This window comes from Sinocyclocheilus rhinocerous, unplaced genomic scaffold (genome assembly GCF_001515625.1).
Source record: "Sinocyclocheilus rhinocerous isolate Xijiao unplaced genomic scaffold, SAMN03320098_v1.1 scaffold299, whole genome shotgun sequence".
Classification (NCBI taxonomy): domain Eukaryota; kingdom Metazoa; phylum Chordata; class Actinopteri; order Cypriniformes; family Cyprinidae; genus Sinocyclocheilus; species Sinocyclocheilus rhinocerous.
Window position 1 is genome coordinate 2,916,039 of NW_015652998.1, and position 15,390 is coordinate 2,931,428.

The 15,390-nt window shown below is 36.1% G+C and overlaps 4 protein-coding genes across 4 annotated transcripts in view; 3 read left to right on the top strand and 1 right to left on the bottom strand.

Moving 5' to 3' along the window:
* LOC107715266 (solute carrier family 22 member 6-like) overlaps positions 1-6,967 on the top strand; it is a 12,076-nt gene extending 5,109 nt beyond the window's left edge. The window contains exons 5-7 of the mRNA XM_016521351.1: positions 951-1,301; positions 1,462-1,586; positions 6,909-6,967. Coding sequence (XP_016376837.1) covers positions 951-1,301; positions 1,462-1,555 — 445 coding nt within the window. The 3' untranslated portion in view covers positions 1,556-1,586; positions 6,909-6,967. The remainder of the gene's footprint in view (positions 1-950; positions 1,302-1,461; positions 1,587-6,908) is intronic.
* On the top strand, positions 3,712-5,079 carry cox8a (cytochrome c oxidase subunit 8A). The gene is made up of 2 exons (XM_016521537.1): positions 3,712-3,898; positions 4,676-5,079. The coding sequence occupies exons 1-2, from the start codon at positions 3,779-3,781 to the stop codon at positions 4,784-4,786; spliced, it is 231 nt and encodes a 76-aa protein (XP_016377023.1). The 5' UTR covers positions 3,712-3,778; the 3' UTR covers positions 4,787-5,079.
* An 80-nt stretch (positions 6,968-7,047) lies between the features above and the next one.
* Positions 7,048-10,513, top strand: LOC107715404 (ubiquitin thioesterase OTUB1-like). The gene is made up of 7 exons (XM_016521536.1): positions 7,048-7,120; positions 7,551-7,612; positions 7,809-7,907; positions 8,110-8,228; positions 8,530-8,614; positions 9,833-10,027; positions 10,177-10,513. The coding sequence occupies exons 1-7, from the start codon at positions 7,075-7,077 to the stop codon at positions 10,372-10,374; spliced, it is 804 nt and encodes a 267-aa protein (XP_016377022.1). The 5' UTR covers positions 7,048-7,074; the 3' UTR covers positions 10,375-10,513.
* Positions 10,514-10,621: 108 nt separating this feature from the next.
* LOC107715406 (ependymin-like) lies at positions 10,622-13,320 on the bottom strand. Its single transcript, XM_016521538.1, has 6 exons — positions 13,224-13,320; positions 13,046-13,080; positions 12,691-12,825; positions 12,396-12,582; positions 11,509-11,599; positions 10,622-11,030 (listed from the first exon to the last, which is right to left on the bottom strand). Exons 1-6 carry the CDS (start codon positions 13,297-13,299, stop codon positions 10,907-10,909), a joined length of 648 nt encoding a protein of 215 aa, XP_016377024.1. The 5' UTR covers positions 13,300-13,320; the 3' UTR covers positions 10,622-10,906.
* Positions 13,321-15,390: the final 2,070 nt, after the last annotated feature.

Below are 15,390 nucleotides of genomic sequence, written 5' to 3' on the forward strand. Positions count from 1 at the left end.
ATATATATATATATATATATATTAATTAAAATCCTGTAATGGCAAAGCTGAATTCTCAGCTTCATTACTCCAGTCTTCAGTGTCACAATACTTCAGAAATGTTCGAATATGCTTATTTTGTGCTCAAGAACAATATTTTTTATTATCAATGTTGAAAAGGATTGTGCTTCTTAATATTTTCATGGAAACGGTGATACATTTATTTCAGAATCCTTTTTTTAAAATAGAAATTATTTATTTAAGAAGATAAAGAAAAGAAAGAACGAGTAAAAAAAAAAACAAGATTTTTTTTTTGTCAAGTAATCAATTTGAACTACTGCAATATTTTTTTATAAGAGTAAGAGTGATTGTGTGCATATTTGAAATAAAAACATTGCAAAATTCTTTGCAAATAGTTCAAATTGATTACTTACTCCCTTAAATCCATTTAAATCATTTATTTAATATTTTCTTTGTAAATTAATACATTTAAAAATTTGAGAAAATAATTTTGCAGTTTTTTAAATAAATGCATAACATATACATAAACTTATACATAATTCAAAATGGCAAAATGTTTCTCGTCACGTAGGCTAAATGATTCACTATATTTTTAATTCAAAAAGGTGAAATGTGACAAACAAAAAGTTTAGTTTACATCGCTTGATATTGGTTATTTAACATTTCTATTGTAAAATGGTTGTCAAATATCAAATGTTTAGCTACTTACATCTTACCTCACACTCTTTCAACTTTATAAACTTAAAGAACAGTAAATCCTGCCTGCCTTCTTTGATTTGATTAGTCTTAGTCATTTTGTAATTGACAAGCACTTTTAGACCGCTGAGGCAGATCAGCCCAATAATGTAACTTTATAAACCTTTTGTCATCCTAACAACAAACAAAGCATTATCAAGAATATCAAATATTGGGAGAGATCATTTGTCCATTTTTAATTAGTGGGAGTGACATGTCCCCCTCAATATCTATGGTTACGGCCCTGCATTGTCCGTCATTTTGTTTCTTTTTGACAAGCAAAAACAAGATCTGCAGAATCCCATACTAATTTTCAGAGCAAGTGATGCCAGCTTATGCAATTTCCTTCTGTGTCCTCTCAGTCAAAACGGAATGGGATGGGTGTCCATGATGGCTCAGTTTGGAGCGATGGTGGCCCCCATGGTGCTTCTTCTTGGGGAGGATTCCTCATGGCTACCTGGTTTTATCTATGGAAGGGCTCCAATCATCAGTGGGATCTTCGCCTTCTTTCTCCCAGAAACCCTTGCACAACCTTTGCCCGATACTATCCAGGAGGTGGATGACAGGTGAGTTTTGTGCTAGTTCTATCTGATCCACAAGACATGATTGCAACTGATGTTGCAAGAGAATGTTGCGTCAAAAGTTAAAGTGTAAGTGACATGAGCGAAGTGTCATGTGTAAATGGATAACCATAATGTTGTTTTTTGATTCTTTCACTTATTACAGAGGTTTTGTATGGAAAAAAGACAAAAGATTACCTGAAAAAGAGGATATGGCCAAGAAGGATCCCAGTTGTGTCCACCTGAAAGAGTCTGTCTGAGCCGGCCACTTTACTTCGTCTGAACACACAAACAGAGATGATCATTGCCATACAGAAGAGAACTTTAGTATTAATATGATGGAAACAGCCAAAGGTTATGAAGGAGTTTCCTTGAATTTCTTATTTTTCTGACTGTAATTAATATGTTAAAATTATTATTTACTTGTACAAAGAGAGAAATAGTGCCTTTAGAAATATTTTACTGTTATATATATATACAGTATATATGTGTGTGTGTGTGTGATTTTTTTTTTTGCCTTGTTTTATTACATGAATGATGCAAAGAAATAAAGCAACAGAGAACACAAATTGTAAAAGATTGGGATTTGTGTTTGTTTTTTTACTATTTATTAAATCTTTCATGTGTAGTCTTCTGTAAAATGCATCCATAGTATTAATAAATATCCATTATTTTGTAAAACAATTTCATGTTACTCTGTCATGCTTGTTGCAGCTTGTTAACACTTGGCACAATGGTTGATTACATAATCTCGCAGGCAGATTAAATTATTTTGTATTTAAGTATTAAGAAAGTCAGTAAATAAATGAGTGAAAATTTCATATGTAGAAACCAAAGCTAGTTTGTCAAAAGGGCTGCATCTCAGTAATACACAAATGTTTGTGGTTTTTTTATTTTCTATATGCTGGTTTCAGGAGTTATTTTATTTTATTTTTTTTAATTACGACTAAATATCATTAAATTAGGACTTTTTTTCAATTACGACATTTCCTCAGTTGTTACCATTGTAAATCTTCCAAATTTTTCATAAAAAAACCATTATAACACTATACTTTGTGTTAATTCAATTACCATGGTATTAAATCACAAAACTTAGTAAACACTTGATGAGACTGCAGCTTCTGTGAACCCCAGAAAAAAGTGAAAAAAAGGGCCCACTGTCACAGATTTATAAAAGCTTATGTCTTGAGCAAAGAAGGGAACATGTGTAGATGAAAAAATATGGTTTGTAAATCTTCCTTCTTCACTTTCTTGCCAAATCCGCACTGTCGTTTTTAATACAAGCATTAAAAAAATACAAGTTACTTACTTTTTCACTGTTTCATGGTTTTGTGCTTCATAATTAAAATACTGTTTCAATGTATCTGAAAAGACATTAAATGGACTATAACGTTTAATTACAGGCTCCCGATGTGGCAACTTAAAACAAACAGTGAGAAATAAGACAGTGTGTTAACAAAGGTTCAACGTGTTTTAAAGGGGTCATATGATGCTGCTAAAAAGAACATTATTTTGTGTATTTGGTGTAATGAAATGTGTTTATGCGGTTTAAAGTAAAAAAAAACACATTATTTTCCACATACTGTACATTATTGTTTCTCCTCTATGCCCCACCTTCTGAAACGCGTCGATTTTTACAAAACTAATCGGTCTGAAACTTTTATAAAGAATATCTCTTTGGATTTGAGACTTTAGTCTTTGCAACTTTACAGATCTTCTTTATGCACCAAGAGCTTGTAACACTCCAAAGAGAAAGGAAAAAATGAAATTGCATCATATGACCCCTTTAAACAAACTGTCTTTTTTCCCCCCTAAGGCTGGAAATGTATAATAAAAAAAACGTTTTCAAGGCAAGACTGTGTCTAGGTATATGCATATAGGCCTACAGAAATTGATGACTTGACCTGAAAATTGTGAAAACTAGGACAATTATAACATTAAGAGGTGTTTAATTGTCTTTTGGCACGGGTATGCATAAAGCAATTGAAACTTTTAAGAAAATACTGCCATGGTTCACCCCTAAAAATCTGTCCCAGGTCATGTGCATTTTGGTGATGGCGTTGCCCTTAGTCCTTACTAGTTTAACAATAAATATCTTCTCATAGTACGCAGACAAGGATCTGAATGAATTACTTGCTCTATTGCGTCAGCTGGCACAGGTTTTAAAAGGCTCAACTGGCCAGATTCGGTTATGAAAGAAGTAAAAGATTGTTCAGTGACCATTTAACTCTCTCATGACGAAGACACGGTGTCACTGTTATAACAACTACACGAATGGAGTGAATAATCTTAATAATGTATAACGTTTGTCGTGCAAGATTAATTATTTTTTAACAGTCTAACTAAAAATGGTTTATGCGCAAAAACTACAACTCCCATAAGTATGCGGTTGTTACCCATGAGCGCTTGCTGCAGTCTTGCCACATATTCCGGTGTCCTTTGCTTCTTCCTGTTCATTACGCACTCGATTTCATAGCATCAAAATGTCTGGACTTCTGCGGGGAATCGCTCGGATCCGCACCGCTCCGGTTCTGCGGGGATCAACCATCACCCAGCGAGCCAACATCGCTACGCGCCCTGCCAAGGATAAGTTTGGGCCCGCTGTGAGTATCCGTAGAGGGCTGGTTGCTCACTCTGCAGCTCGTGAAGGGCAGGCCATGATCTCCTTGGCATTCACCTTTAGACTCACTGTGATGATCGGAAACATAGTCATAAAATTCAGTTTAGTTTGTCTAAGCCAGGTGTTGATTATGAATAGATCATATCTGTACTTCCGCATTAGTTTTGGACTGATGGGGTTTGGGGTTGAAACGGTAACGTTAACTTACCTAAAATCTTCTCGGCCGATCGCGGTTGTACGGTCGTGGTGTTGACAGGCGATATCTCCACTTTTTATATCTCCAAGTTATTTTCCTTTAAAGAGTAACTAAAAAGTAATGTAACACTCGTCTTAAAGGTCATTTTGTTTATATTTCGTGCTATTTAAGAAACCGCGGCCATCGCAGATCAGCTTCCGCTAAGAAAAATATTGCATTAACAACTGCTGTCAATAAGACAATACTGCAACAGTTATGTATATAGTATTAATCAAATCCAAGTTAAAATTTATTTTTATATATTAATATTTCTCTAAATGCAACTGTTTCTGCTCAACATGCCAAAATGAATACCTTAGATCTCAAGCGTATTTTTTTTTATTAGTTTGTTGTCTCAATAGCCGTTTTAAGTCGCAAGATGGCACCAATTAGCTTGCATTTATATCTGAAGACAGAGACTGCGGAGTGATAGCAGAGATAATAAAATAGTACCTTTATGTTGCCATGAACAGTAAAAAACCGAAAGCTCTAACAGCTCTTTGGTTCTTGTGTCTGTTTTCACAGGAGACAATAATTGGTCTGACCGTATTTTCTTTTACCATCCTGGGACCATCTGGGTGGGTTCTGGCCAACCTGGAAAACTACAAAAAGAAGGGCACTGCTGAGTCTGAGTGATCCACCGGTCATGGACTGCAAGCAGATCGTCTGGTTTTATTGCTTTTAACACCTTGGGACCACCATTTCACAGACCTCCAGCTTACCTAAACAGCGGAACAGCTTCTCTCCTTTGAGCCACCCTGCTACCTCTCCATGCGACCGTTTACTTTCCTCCAAACAGTCCGGTCTTTGTTACACTGAGCTGTTTGCTCCTTGTTACCAACTGTGTAATAACATGTAACCATGGGTGATTCAGTTCTCCTTAACTGGAGCTGTTACATTTGAAATAAACAGTTATTTAAATCTTAAAATCTGCATCTCTCCGTTTCCATAACTTTTTTTGACAATACTGGAAAAAAGATATTGCTTTTCAGTAGCTTACACGAGGCAAGACACCAGTAACAAACTTGCATAGATGATTGATTTAAGTGTCATCTTAAAACAAAAATATAATAATAAACTAAAAGAAATACATTACACCTATACATCATTTTGAATATTTCTGGAAAAAAAGGCTAAATAGGGGTAGGTGTGTGTGTGTGTGTGTGAAATAATAGGTTGGCATTTTAAGGCCTTTTTAAATCTTGCAGTCTAGCAATTAAATGAATTAACTTAACCCAATAACTCTAAAAGACTTGTACATAAAATATAAGCTTAATGTTGATTAACATGTGTGAGGGAAATATTTTGTATAATGGCCTCAGAAGGAGTCAAAAGTGTATGTTCAATATAGAATGTTCAGAAAAGTACAAACTAAGGATGCTCAGATCAAAGACCATGTATCTATGATTAAAGAATCTATACTTACCCAAAAAGCACTTAAAACAGTAGAACTAACGGTCATATGACAAACCAATGACCAGATGAGTATAACCAATTACAGTGAAGAAGACTTGAGTGACATTGATTTTTACTCAACTATAAGGTATAAATATACATGTTCAGGGAGTCTCTCTTGGTTGTTGTGATCAGTGGGCTACTGGCCATGAATAAACTTTTTATCCCTGCAAAGAGCAACTTGGGAGTTGTGTCTGGTCTATGCTGCACAGCTGAAGAATAGGAGTACTAAAGCTTCTATGCTCAGAGGAGCACAGCAGAGACAGTGCTAGTGTTGGAAAACTATAGACCCGCACTCGGGGTGAGGCTGTAATACTTGGAGTTAGTATTAATGATCCTGTGTCGGACCAGCGTATACCGGAGAAGGGCGGTGAGAGTGTATAGATGCTAAAGACCTGGTGCTCATGTGTGGTTTGAGGTAGTGATAGTAACTTCTTGACGGGACGCCATCACCATACTTCAGTAAGGGAAGTATTGGATTGTATTGAACTGGTACTGTAGTATTGTATTGCGTTATTGACAACTGGAGGTTGTCTGTATTGTCCGCGGTAGAGAAGTCAGATTTGTTTTATATTAAGATGTATTCATATTGAGAATGTCCACGACACATGCTTAATCAAATGTTGCATATAGGTGGTTCTCAAAATAAGGTCACACAGATACAAGTCACTTAAATTTTTTTTTTTGTCATGAAAAACATTTCAAATATTCAAGAAGCCCCATATTGGTGGCTGTTTGCAATCATCCCTTACAAAATGAACCCAGGTTTTACTACAAATAAAAATAAAACCAAACAACCATGGTTACTATAGTTAAACCACGGTAACCACAAATTAACCATGGTTTTGCTACACTAACCATAGTTTAACCATGGCATTTGTAGTAAAACTGTGGTTATACCAATGGTAATCAATTAGCCAAAAAACAATGGTTAATTTTCCTAAGGGATGGCCTGAACATTTTTAATTTTCTCCTTTTTTAACACACCTGATTCAGATCATTGACTAATTTTGGAGAGAATCCCATTAACTGAACTGAGTGTCACATGGCATCATTATATAACTTGACATTTTATTAACATATATAACATTTTGACTATTATTTTACATGCACACATTCAAATAAGTACACGGTACATATAACCATTTAGCCTTTATCTCGGAAACATTCAAAATTATTTAATGGTATGTATGTATTTGAGTTTGATATATTTGTGTTTAGTAAATGAATCATCTATGAGAGCTTGTCATCGGTGAAAAAAAAGTTCTTAATTATTAGTAATTATGTCAAAATTTATACTTACCACCAGCTTTTATGGGAGAAAACCGAACTCAATTCAACCCATTCAGACGGGCAACCATTTTAACACATGTAAAACGAGATATTCAGGTAAAGAATCTTAGCCGGAAGTGGGTTGATCTCCAGCGGTTCCAATCAATCAGGTGACCGGAAATGACTTCAGCAGGAACATGGCGGAGGAGCAACAGCAGGAGATCTCTCAAAAAGAGACTGATGGTGAGAAGTACTTTACCCCAACTTTGCCGGAACCAGTGTATGTTTATATCGGTTTGCACATGCCGATGCTGTTTCGAGCTGTGTGAAGCGCATGAGTTGATTGGATGAGTAGCCAGCGCTTTGCTAACTTGCTAACAACAACAGCTGAGAGTCCATTGTTTATGTTTTAAAGGACTTGTTTCAGTGTCCAGATCTTAATAATATGTTATATACGGTCATTAGCGTTATATAAACATTTAATAAACGAAAATGCTCCGAAGTGTGACACAAGCGTTTTAAAAAAACACTGCACTGTGAAACTAACGTAAAAATACCATTACACTCGTAACATCAGTAATAATGTTTATGTCTGACCATGTTCAATTATGGTTTTTGCCAGTTTTCAAGTAATTGTCAAATTTTACACTTAATTGCGTTTGTTCTTTGACAGGGCTGAATTGTCTTGCACATGATGAAGCTATTATTGCACAGCAAGATAAAATTCAACACGAGGTAACTGTTGAGTCATTCTCTCAATAATTAGTATTTTTGTAATGTTATGGGATGCTTTACACACACTTTGGTCCTCTAGAATAAAAGGTCTTACAGCAATGCACTCAACAAGTGATGTTTTTGCTTTGGTACAATTTAATGAAATGTATTAATATCAGCGTTGTTATAGTTTAACCCATCCTGAATGTCACCGTAGATATCGACCAGTATTCCTCTGGTGTCAGAAAGACAGGAACTTTCTGTCCTTAAGCGAGAGTATGCTGACGATGACACCATTTACCAGCAGAAGATAAGAGTAAGTGAACCATTACAATAGAGAATGAATGTTAATGGAATGTTATGCATAAATTATTATGCACTTATCTTTATCTTTTATCTCCATTATCTAGTCACATACCATAGAGCTAAGAGAGCATTAGTTTATTTATGCATAAATATGTCCAAGGTTCCCCATCTCTGACTGTTCTTTATAACAATTTAAACTGTTTTGTCAACAGGACTTGCAGAAGAAGTACTCATCTATACGCAAAACACGGCCAGATGGGAACTGCTTCTACAGAGCCTTTGGTTTCTCACATCTGGAGTCTTTACTTGAAAACAGCAAAGAATTACATAGGTAACCACCTGCCAGCCTACGTTCAGCTGAAGTGAATGAACACTGTTTATTCCTTTGGTTGAATAAATGATTTCTACTCTACAAAACTGAATATTAAACATTAAATCTGTTCTAAACGACACTGACTGTTTGACATCACACACTGTTTTCACTTTCAGTGTTGACAGACAAACTTCTTGTTGCGTCAAGCCTGTTAAGATCATTTATGTGAAAGTATGAGGAGAAGATAATGGTCTCAAGTAGCTTCTGTATCCTTTAGTACGTTCCTCCAAGTCTCTGTTTGGTTATGTTCACTTGGCAGGTTCAAGGCTATAGCTGCCAAGAGTAAACTGGATCTTGTGAGCCAAGGTTTCACAGAATTCACCATTGAAGATTTTCACAACACAGTAAGTCTTTAGATGAGTGTGAACTAATGTTTCTGGCATGTTTAACATTTGGCAATGATTCGTTTAACTCTTACTGATGCAGCGTGTAGCTTCTCATTCCTTAAAAATCCATTTCAGAAGATGTACCCGTATCCATATTCCAGGATGACAATGACAAGATTCATTGGGCTCAAATTGTGAAATAGTGGTTCAGCGAGCATGAGGAATCATTTTCACACATGAATTGGTCACCATAGAGTCTTGGCCTTAACCCCACTGAAAGTCTTTGGGATGTGATGGAGTCAGCTTTAAAGAAGGGTTTGAGTCTCCCATCGTCAATACAAGATCTTGGCCAAAAATGAATGCAACTCTTGATGGAATTAATTGTTGTGATGTTGCATAACGTTGTTGAAACAATGCCACAACGAGAGCACATCCCAAAAACTTCAAATAGGGTTTAGGTCAGGACTCTGTGATGGCCAATATTTCACATATTTCATAACTTGAGCCTAATGAATCTTGTCATTGTCATCCTGGAATATGTACATGGGTACTTCTTCCGACATGGTTGTTTAAGTAATAAAAAGCTACACACTGCATCAATTAGGGTTGAAAGAATTGTTGCCAAACATACAACATGCTATATACAGCATGCTATATTAATCACTGCAATAAAGATTCAATCTTCAACTCTTTAGTATTTGCTTAATTACATTTGTGGCCAGACATTGTATATACTATTAGTATTTATTAATATTTCAAGTGAGTTTTTTTTTTTATATTTTAAGGTTTTATTTTAATTGTAGTTTAAGTGAGTCATTTTGTTGATTTTTGACATTTTTACACATTTCTATTTAGCTTTAATTCAGTTTGTTTTAGTCATTTTAGTACTTATGAAGTACTTCAGTACTTGTGAAGACATGTGTGACCAACAAAAGATTGATATGTTACAGCACGACCTCTTAGCTGAATTAAAAGAACTTTAAAGCTGAAGTTTTTTTTAGCATCATTTCACTTAACTAAATTTTAATAGTTTTAGCTTACGATAGCAACACTGGAAATCAGATCAGTCCTGCTACTTTGTGTTTTTACAATACAATTATGTATGAAAATGCGTACAACATTTGAGGTCTCAAAACTCCTGTTTGCCTTTTTCTCCGATTTCATCATTATTCTTCCAGTAATAATCTTAAATGAGTTTCATGTATAATGAATTTCCTCTTGTCTTGTTCACTCCAGTTCATGGACCTGATTGAGACTTGTGATAAGCAAGTGTCTGTAGGTGAGCTGCTCAGCTCCTTTAATGAGCAGAGCGTTTCCGATTATCTTGTCGTCTATCTGCGGCTGGTGACCTCTGGGTACCTGCAGAGAGAGGATGACTTCTTCCAGCACTTCATAGAGGGCGGCCGCACCGTTCGAGAGTTTTGCCAACAGGTGACACTGAACAACACATCCTTTCTGACTTGTGTCTCTTTGTTGCAATTTTGAAGATGTGATTAATTTTCATCCAGTTCTTGTAGAGTAACCTGGTCTTCAATGACTTTGCAACATTTTAAACCAGCATGTCAATCTGTTTTGGCCAGGAGGTGGAGCCCATGTCCAAAGAGAGTGACCACATTCACATTATAGCTCTGGCTCAGGCTTTAAATGTGTGCATCCAGGTGGAGTACATGGATCGAGGAGAGGGAGGAACAGTCAATCACCACATCTTCCCTGAAGACGGAGAGCCCAAGATTTTCCTTCTCTACAGACCGGGCCATTATGACATCCTGTACAATTAACAGATCTGCACCTAATGCTGCTAAGGCCTCGTCTGTTTCTGTGCTGTGGGTTTGACTCAACTCTAAACCTGTGAAATGTGAACACGAGAGCCCAGCACTCAACATTGCAATTTCCTGTCAAAACCCCCTCAAGACTCTTGGAGAATTTTGGAGATTTTGTTATAACAAGCACTGGACATTGTACAGTTTTCTTTGAATAACCTGCATCACTTTTTTTTTGTTGTATGTACAGTATATGGTTATTTCATTTAGTTGTGTGTGTGTTTTTTTATTTGTTTTTTTTGGCTTGTTGCTTGTAGTTGAAGACTGCCCGTCGTTTATGATAGGGATGGAATTGCTTTACCATGTTTGGCTGTATTTGACTTTCATGAGAATAAAAAGAACTTGCAGTAGTCATAGTTTGGATAGCCATGTTATTGTTTAATGTGTGTTTAAAAAAAATCCAAAATTGTCTTTTATTTAAATAAAAAATGGTGTGTCCATGCTGCAATTTAAGCAGGACATGCACTGACAAAAACCAGCATGGTTCCTCTCACAGAAGAGCGATGAAGGATCTTGCCCCATCACCTTTGGCCGGCAGCACTTCCACAGAACCACAGAATGAAGGAGGGATGAAGACATTCGGGTCCTCGATTCCTTCCACTAGGTCAAAGAAGCTATGGAAAGAAGAAATGGGTTAACAAATCGTGTCCAACATACACACATGTATGTACAGATGCCCTATATTTAAGTATTAATGTTTAAAATGTTTACTCCGAGACTGTTATATTAAGGTTACATTTGTCCAAAAAAAGTTTTTTTTTTTCATGCTTGAGGAAATCTTGTACAGCATTCATGAAGCACACATTTTGTTTTCTTTATGTGCATGCTATTCTTGCATGAAGGCGGCCTTGATCAGAGGAAGAGGAAAGGCAATGTAAACACGTGTAATTGGTTAAGAGAGTCACCTTTGCATAATCTGTTCTTCTTCATCAGTATACTACAAATGTGGTTAGGTTAAGGACAAGATTGCAGACTTGATTACAAGAAGTATTATCCATGGGTTTTGGGTTTTAATGAAAAGCAGAGTTAAACATGGTTACAGTATTTGTATGGGACGGGCCAGCCTTTGTCTGACCAGTCTACTTGACTAACCTTGTCATTGTGGTTAATTCCCCTTTCTGTGTGAAATCCAGGGTGTAGAGAGGCACACAGCCAAACGCAGTGAAGGTCAGCAGGTAGATTTCTGCAAAGAAAAGTACAAAGAACATAAGCCAACTAGCAAGAGAAGTTAGAGAGCAAATTTTACATTGGTTTACTCAACCTGAAATGATAAGCAACTGAAAACAAACCATATTTATTATATATCCATATATCAATATAACACTATGTAACTTTAGTTTAGGGACCAATTCTCACTATTACCTAGTTGCTTATAAGCATGCATATTACCATATTGCCTGTGTATTATACTTACAAAGCACATATTAATGGCTCATTCTGTGTGATCATATTTTAGATTCCTTAATTCTACCTCTGACGTAATAACTACATTACTATCTACTAATAAGCAGCAACTTAATTGGGTTTATTGATGTGTGTGTTTTATTTTTAAACTGAATTGTAAAAGTGAATAATTTGCTAAATCAAATGGTCAGCTCTGAAAAGAAGACAAAATATAGATGTATAGAAGTATAGACCAAAAACGGAAGACAAAATTACATCAGACTATTACAAAACTATTTTTCATAAATTGAAATAAAGCACAGGGATTTTTGAACTTGGTTAAAATCTCTCCATCAATCTTTATTATTTATTATATTTAATTGTTTATTATATTTAATATTTGTTATAATTATTTATTATATTTAATTGTTTATTATGTTAATTATTACAGTGTGAAAATAGTAGTCTTTTAAGTTGAAAACAATGAGAGTTTAAAAAAAGTTTAAAAAATGTTTATGTTTTTATACATTTGTATTATAGCCTGGATGTTAAAAACCTGACTGAGATTCATCATGCAGCATAATGGCGCACATTACCTTTTGTTTCCTCCACTGTTCCATTCCAGTTATTGACCAGCAGTCCTTGTCCTGGTATAGAGCTGCTACCCAAGACCATTTGATTCAGGAAATGGGCATCATGGGGAACCCCAATATGTCTGAATGGTTCCTTTAATGCTGTCTTAATACAAGTTTGGTTGTGGTAGTGGATCTCATAGCTGACTCCCTGTGGAGAGGAGAGCAAACTATTAGCAAGAGTCCGCAACACAATGCCCAGTGATGAACTTTACAAAATGTATGTTTTGCTATTTATCCATAAACTGTGGTACTTTACCTCTCTAAAGAGCAGAAGCCTGTCAACAAAGAAGGTCTGGTTGCCTTCCTTTCCAGCTGCTAGAACTCTGATATTATGTCCATAGGCATCATAAGAGAATTTCTCAAAAACACGTAAGTGGTGCCCAGGGATGAACTGTGTTGGAGGGAAAGAGAGAGAACACTTTCACATAACTCACAGTTAGCATTTGCATGACTTGAGGTAGTTTTCGGTAGCGATAAGAAAACTAGTAAAGGAAGTTAGAGAGCAAACTTTATATTGGTTCATTCAGGCCAAAACAACAAGTTTCTCTGATGAAAGATTTTTTTTCTCTCGGACATAACAGTTTAATATTCTTGTCAAGATGGCCCCTTACCGCGGTCAGTGCCCCCTCAAGCAAAGGTGGAGACTCTGGAAGTCAAGAGAGAGTGAAAAGGTTTATTTAAACTTCTCAAAGAAGCGAGCATAAATTCATTTTTGTTCTTTCAACTGTTAAAGCTCTATAAAGTTCACTATAACGTGCAGGCAAAAGACAACAGGTCAGGAGGTCTTACTGCAGGGTTCAGGCCTCTGTGCAGAGCTGCTGAGAATCAGGCTCAGGCAAACTGGGATCAGAAACAGGATCTTCATCGTAGAGTGCTGACAAACAGGAGCCAAAGCGACTAGCAGCAGTGTTTCCAAGTCCGGCCCTTCTTATATCATCAGCTCCGGATCTTCATTCCATGTTTTCAGTCTTACTCACACTGGGCCTTCTGGGTATCTAGTCAGTGCTTTAGTTCAATAGAAGTCTTAAAGGTGGTAAAACTTAACTGTATGGAATACTTGGAATTTCAATCCTAATGTAAGAGCAAAATAGAAGGAAGACTGGACAGAAGTTCCAATATAGGAATACAATACTGTCAGGTTTCTCTGGAGATGATGGGTGACAGGTAAAACCTGAACTGGAGTAAAATTCCTCTTAGTCACATGATAAAAACTCATATAATGATCTCAGATTTGCTTGCCACAGGTCAATGTTCAAGTGCAGGTGCTAGTCATATAATAATTTACAGTAATAATTTACAGAGAAAAACAAGATCATCTGATGATGTTAAACACTAAAATAAGTTGTTGCACTTGGAAAAAACTGTCAATTTGACACATCTGATGATTTTAACTTTCCAAAAAGGATATACCTGCTAAAAAAAACAAAAGAACATCTTAAATTATCCTAAGAAGATTTGTTGATCTCCCTGCCTGGTGCAGGCTGCTGGCTTGCTGGTTTTGGGCTTGTTTTAGTTTTGGGCTAAACCCAAACCCAGCTAAGACCAGCAAATCATTTTATTATAATTAAAAAAAACACTTTTTCAGCAGGGACCCTGTGTTCACAGCTCTTATTACATGGTTTTCTGAAAGACTTGATTCTAATTGGTCAATCACAGAATCCAGCCATCTGATATTTCCCAATATTCACTTGCTGTACCAAAAAAAATAAAAGTAGCAATGAAAACAAAGAACTATATACCATAAATGACAAAAAAGCAACACTTCTGACATCCTAATGTAACTTAAATACCTGTGCCATTCCACTGCCAGCATAAATAACATTCTGACTGCTGTCCATCTGAAGTTTAATGGGGTAAGTAAGGGTGAATCAAGCCTCAACACGTTGAACACATTTTAGCGACTGCACAAGGCAACATCAAAGAAAACACTTAAGGGTTTAGTGCTTCATTTATAGAGTTCTCGTGTTCTCATGTACACACATTTCCCTTTGACATACAGATGTATACAGTCTGGATTACTGTTTTGATTACTTCTTTACTACAGTCAAAGTACGACAAGCACGGCTCATCTGTCAGGAGATCCATGCAACTTACATGACCTGCGATGTGGCTTCTTTGATCACAGAAGCTGGAGACGGTTACTTATTGTTGAGTTCAAGAATAAATACATAGTTGAACATAATTTAGTGTGATATTTTCTTTCGTTCAATCTTTTGCATTAAATGGCCTGTAATTACAGTTTATCTGAATTCTTGGCAGGATCAGAGCATTGTATTTAGGGTTTTAAAGCTGGAGTCACCTGATTTAGCACAGATGAATCCCACACATTTTATTTCATTTACCGTTTTATTATCGTGGACCTTTGAAGTTGCAAGAAACGCTGTTGACCTCTCAGTGCACTATTGTGTGCTCAGTGAGTGAGATCATTGGCAGAGTATTCACTAAGGAGTCATTAGTTAGATGTGGACTTTTCCTCTTCTTGCTCATTCAAACGCCGTTATAGCCCTTGTGCTGTTTTTAAAATTTTTGATTAAAAAAGAAAAGCAGACAAGGAGGGTTTAAAAGCAGAAATGTAAGGTTTGTATTTTTGTTGAAGGTAAGTTTGCCGATTTTCAACTAATTTTCAACCTGTGTATTACATTGTCGGTAGTGTTAGTAAATGAACAAGTTGTATTATTTTGTCTGTGTTACCTGCACCAAGATTGTTTATTTGTAAGTAAAAGTCTGCTGGATGACATAAATTGTGTCATCTGGCAGACTTTTAAAAAAGCTCCAGGGCAGATCTTACTTCCACATGTTTGTATCCTTGCTCATGGATAGTGTAATTGAGCCAAGTGCATTATGGGTGTTTAGGTTTTGCTACTTTTTTTTCACCATAGCACTTTTGTATCAATCAATTTTTTAAAAATCTACTAGACAGCCAACTGTTATTAAAAACCCATCTTGCCAGCAGTGA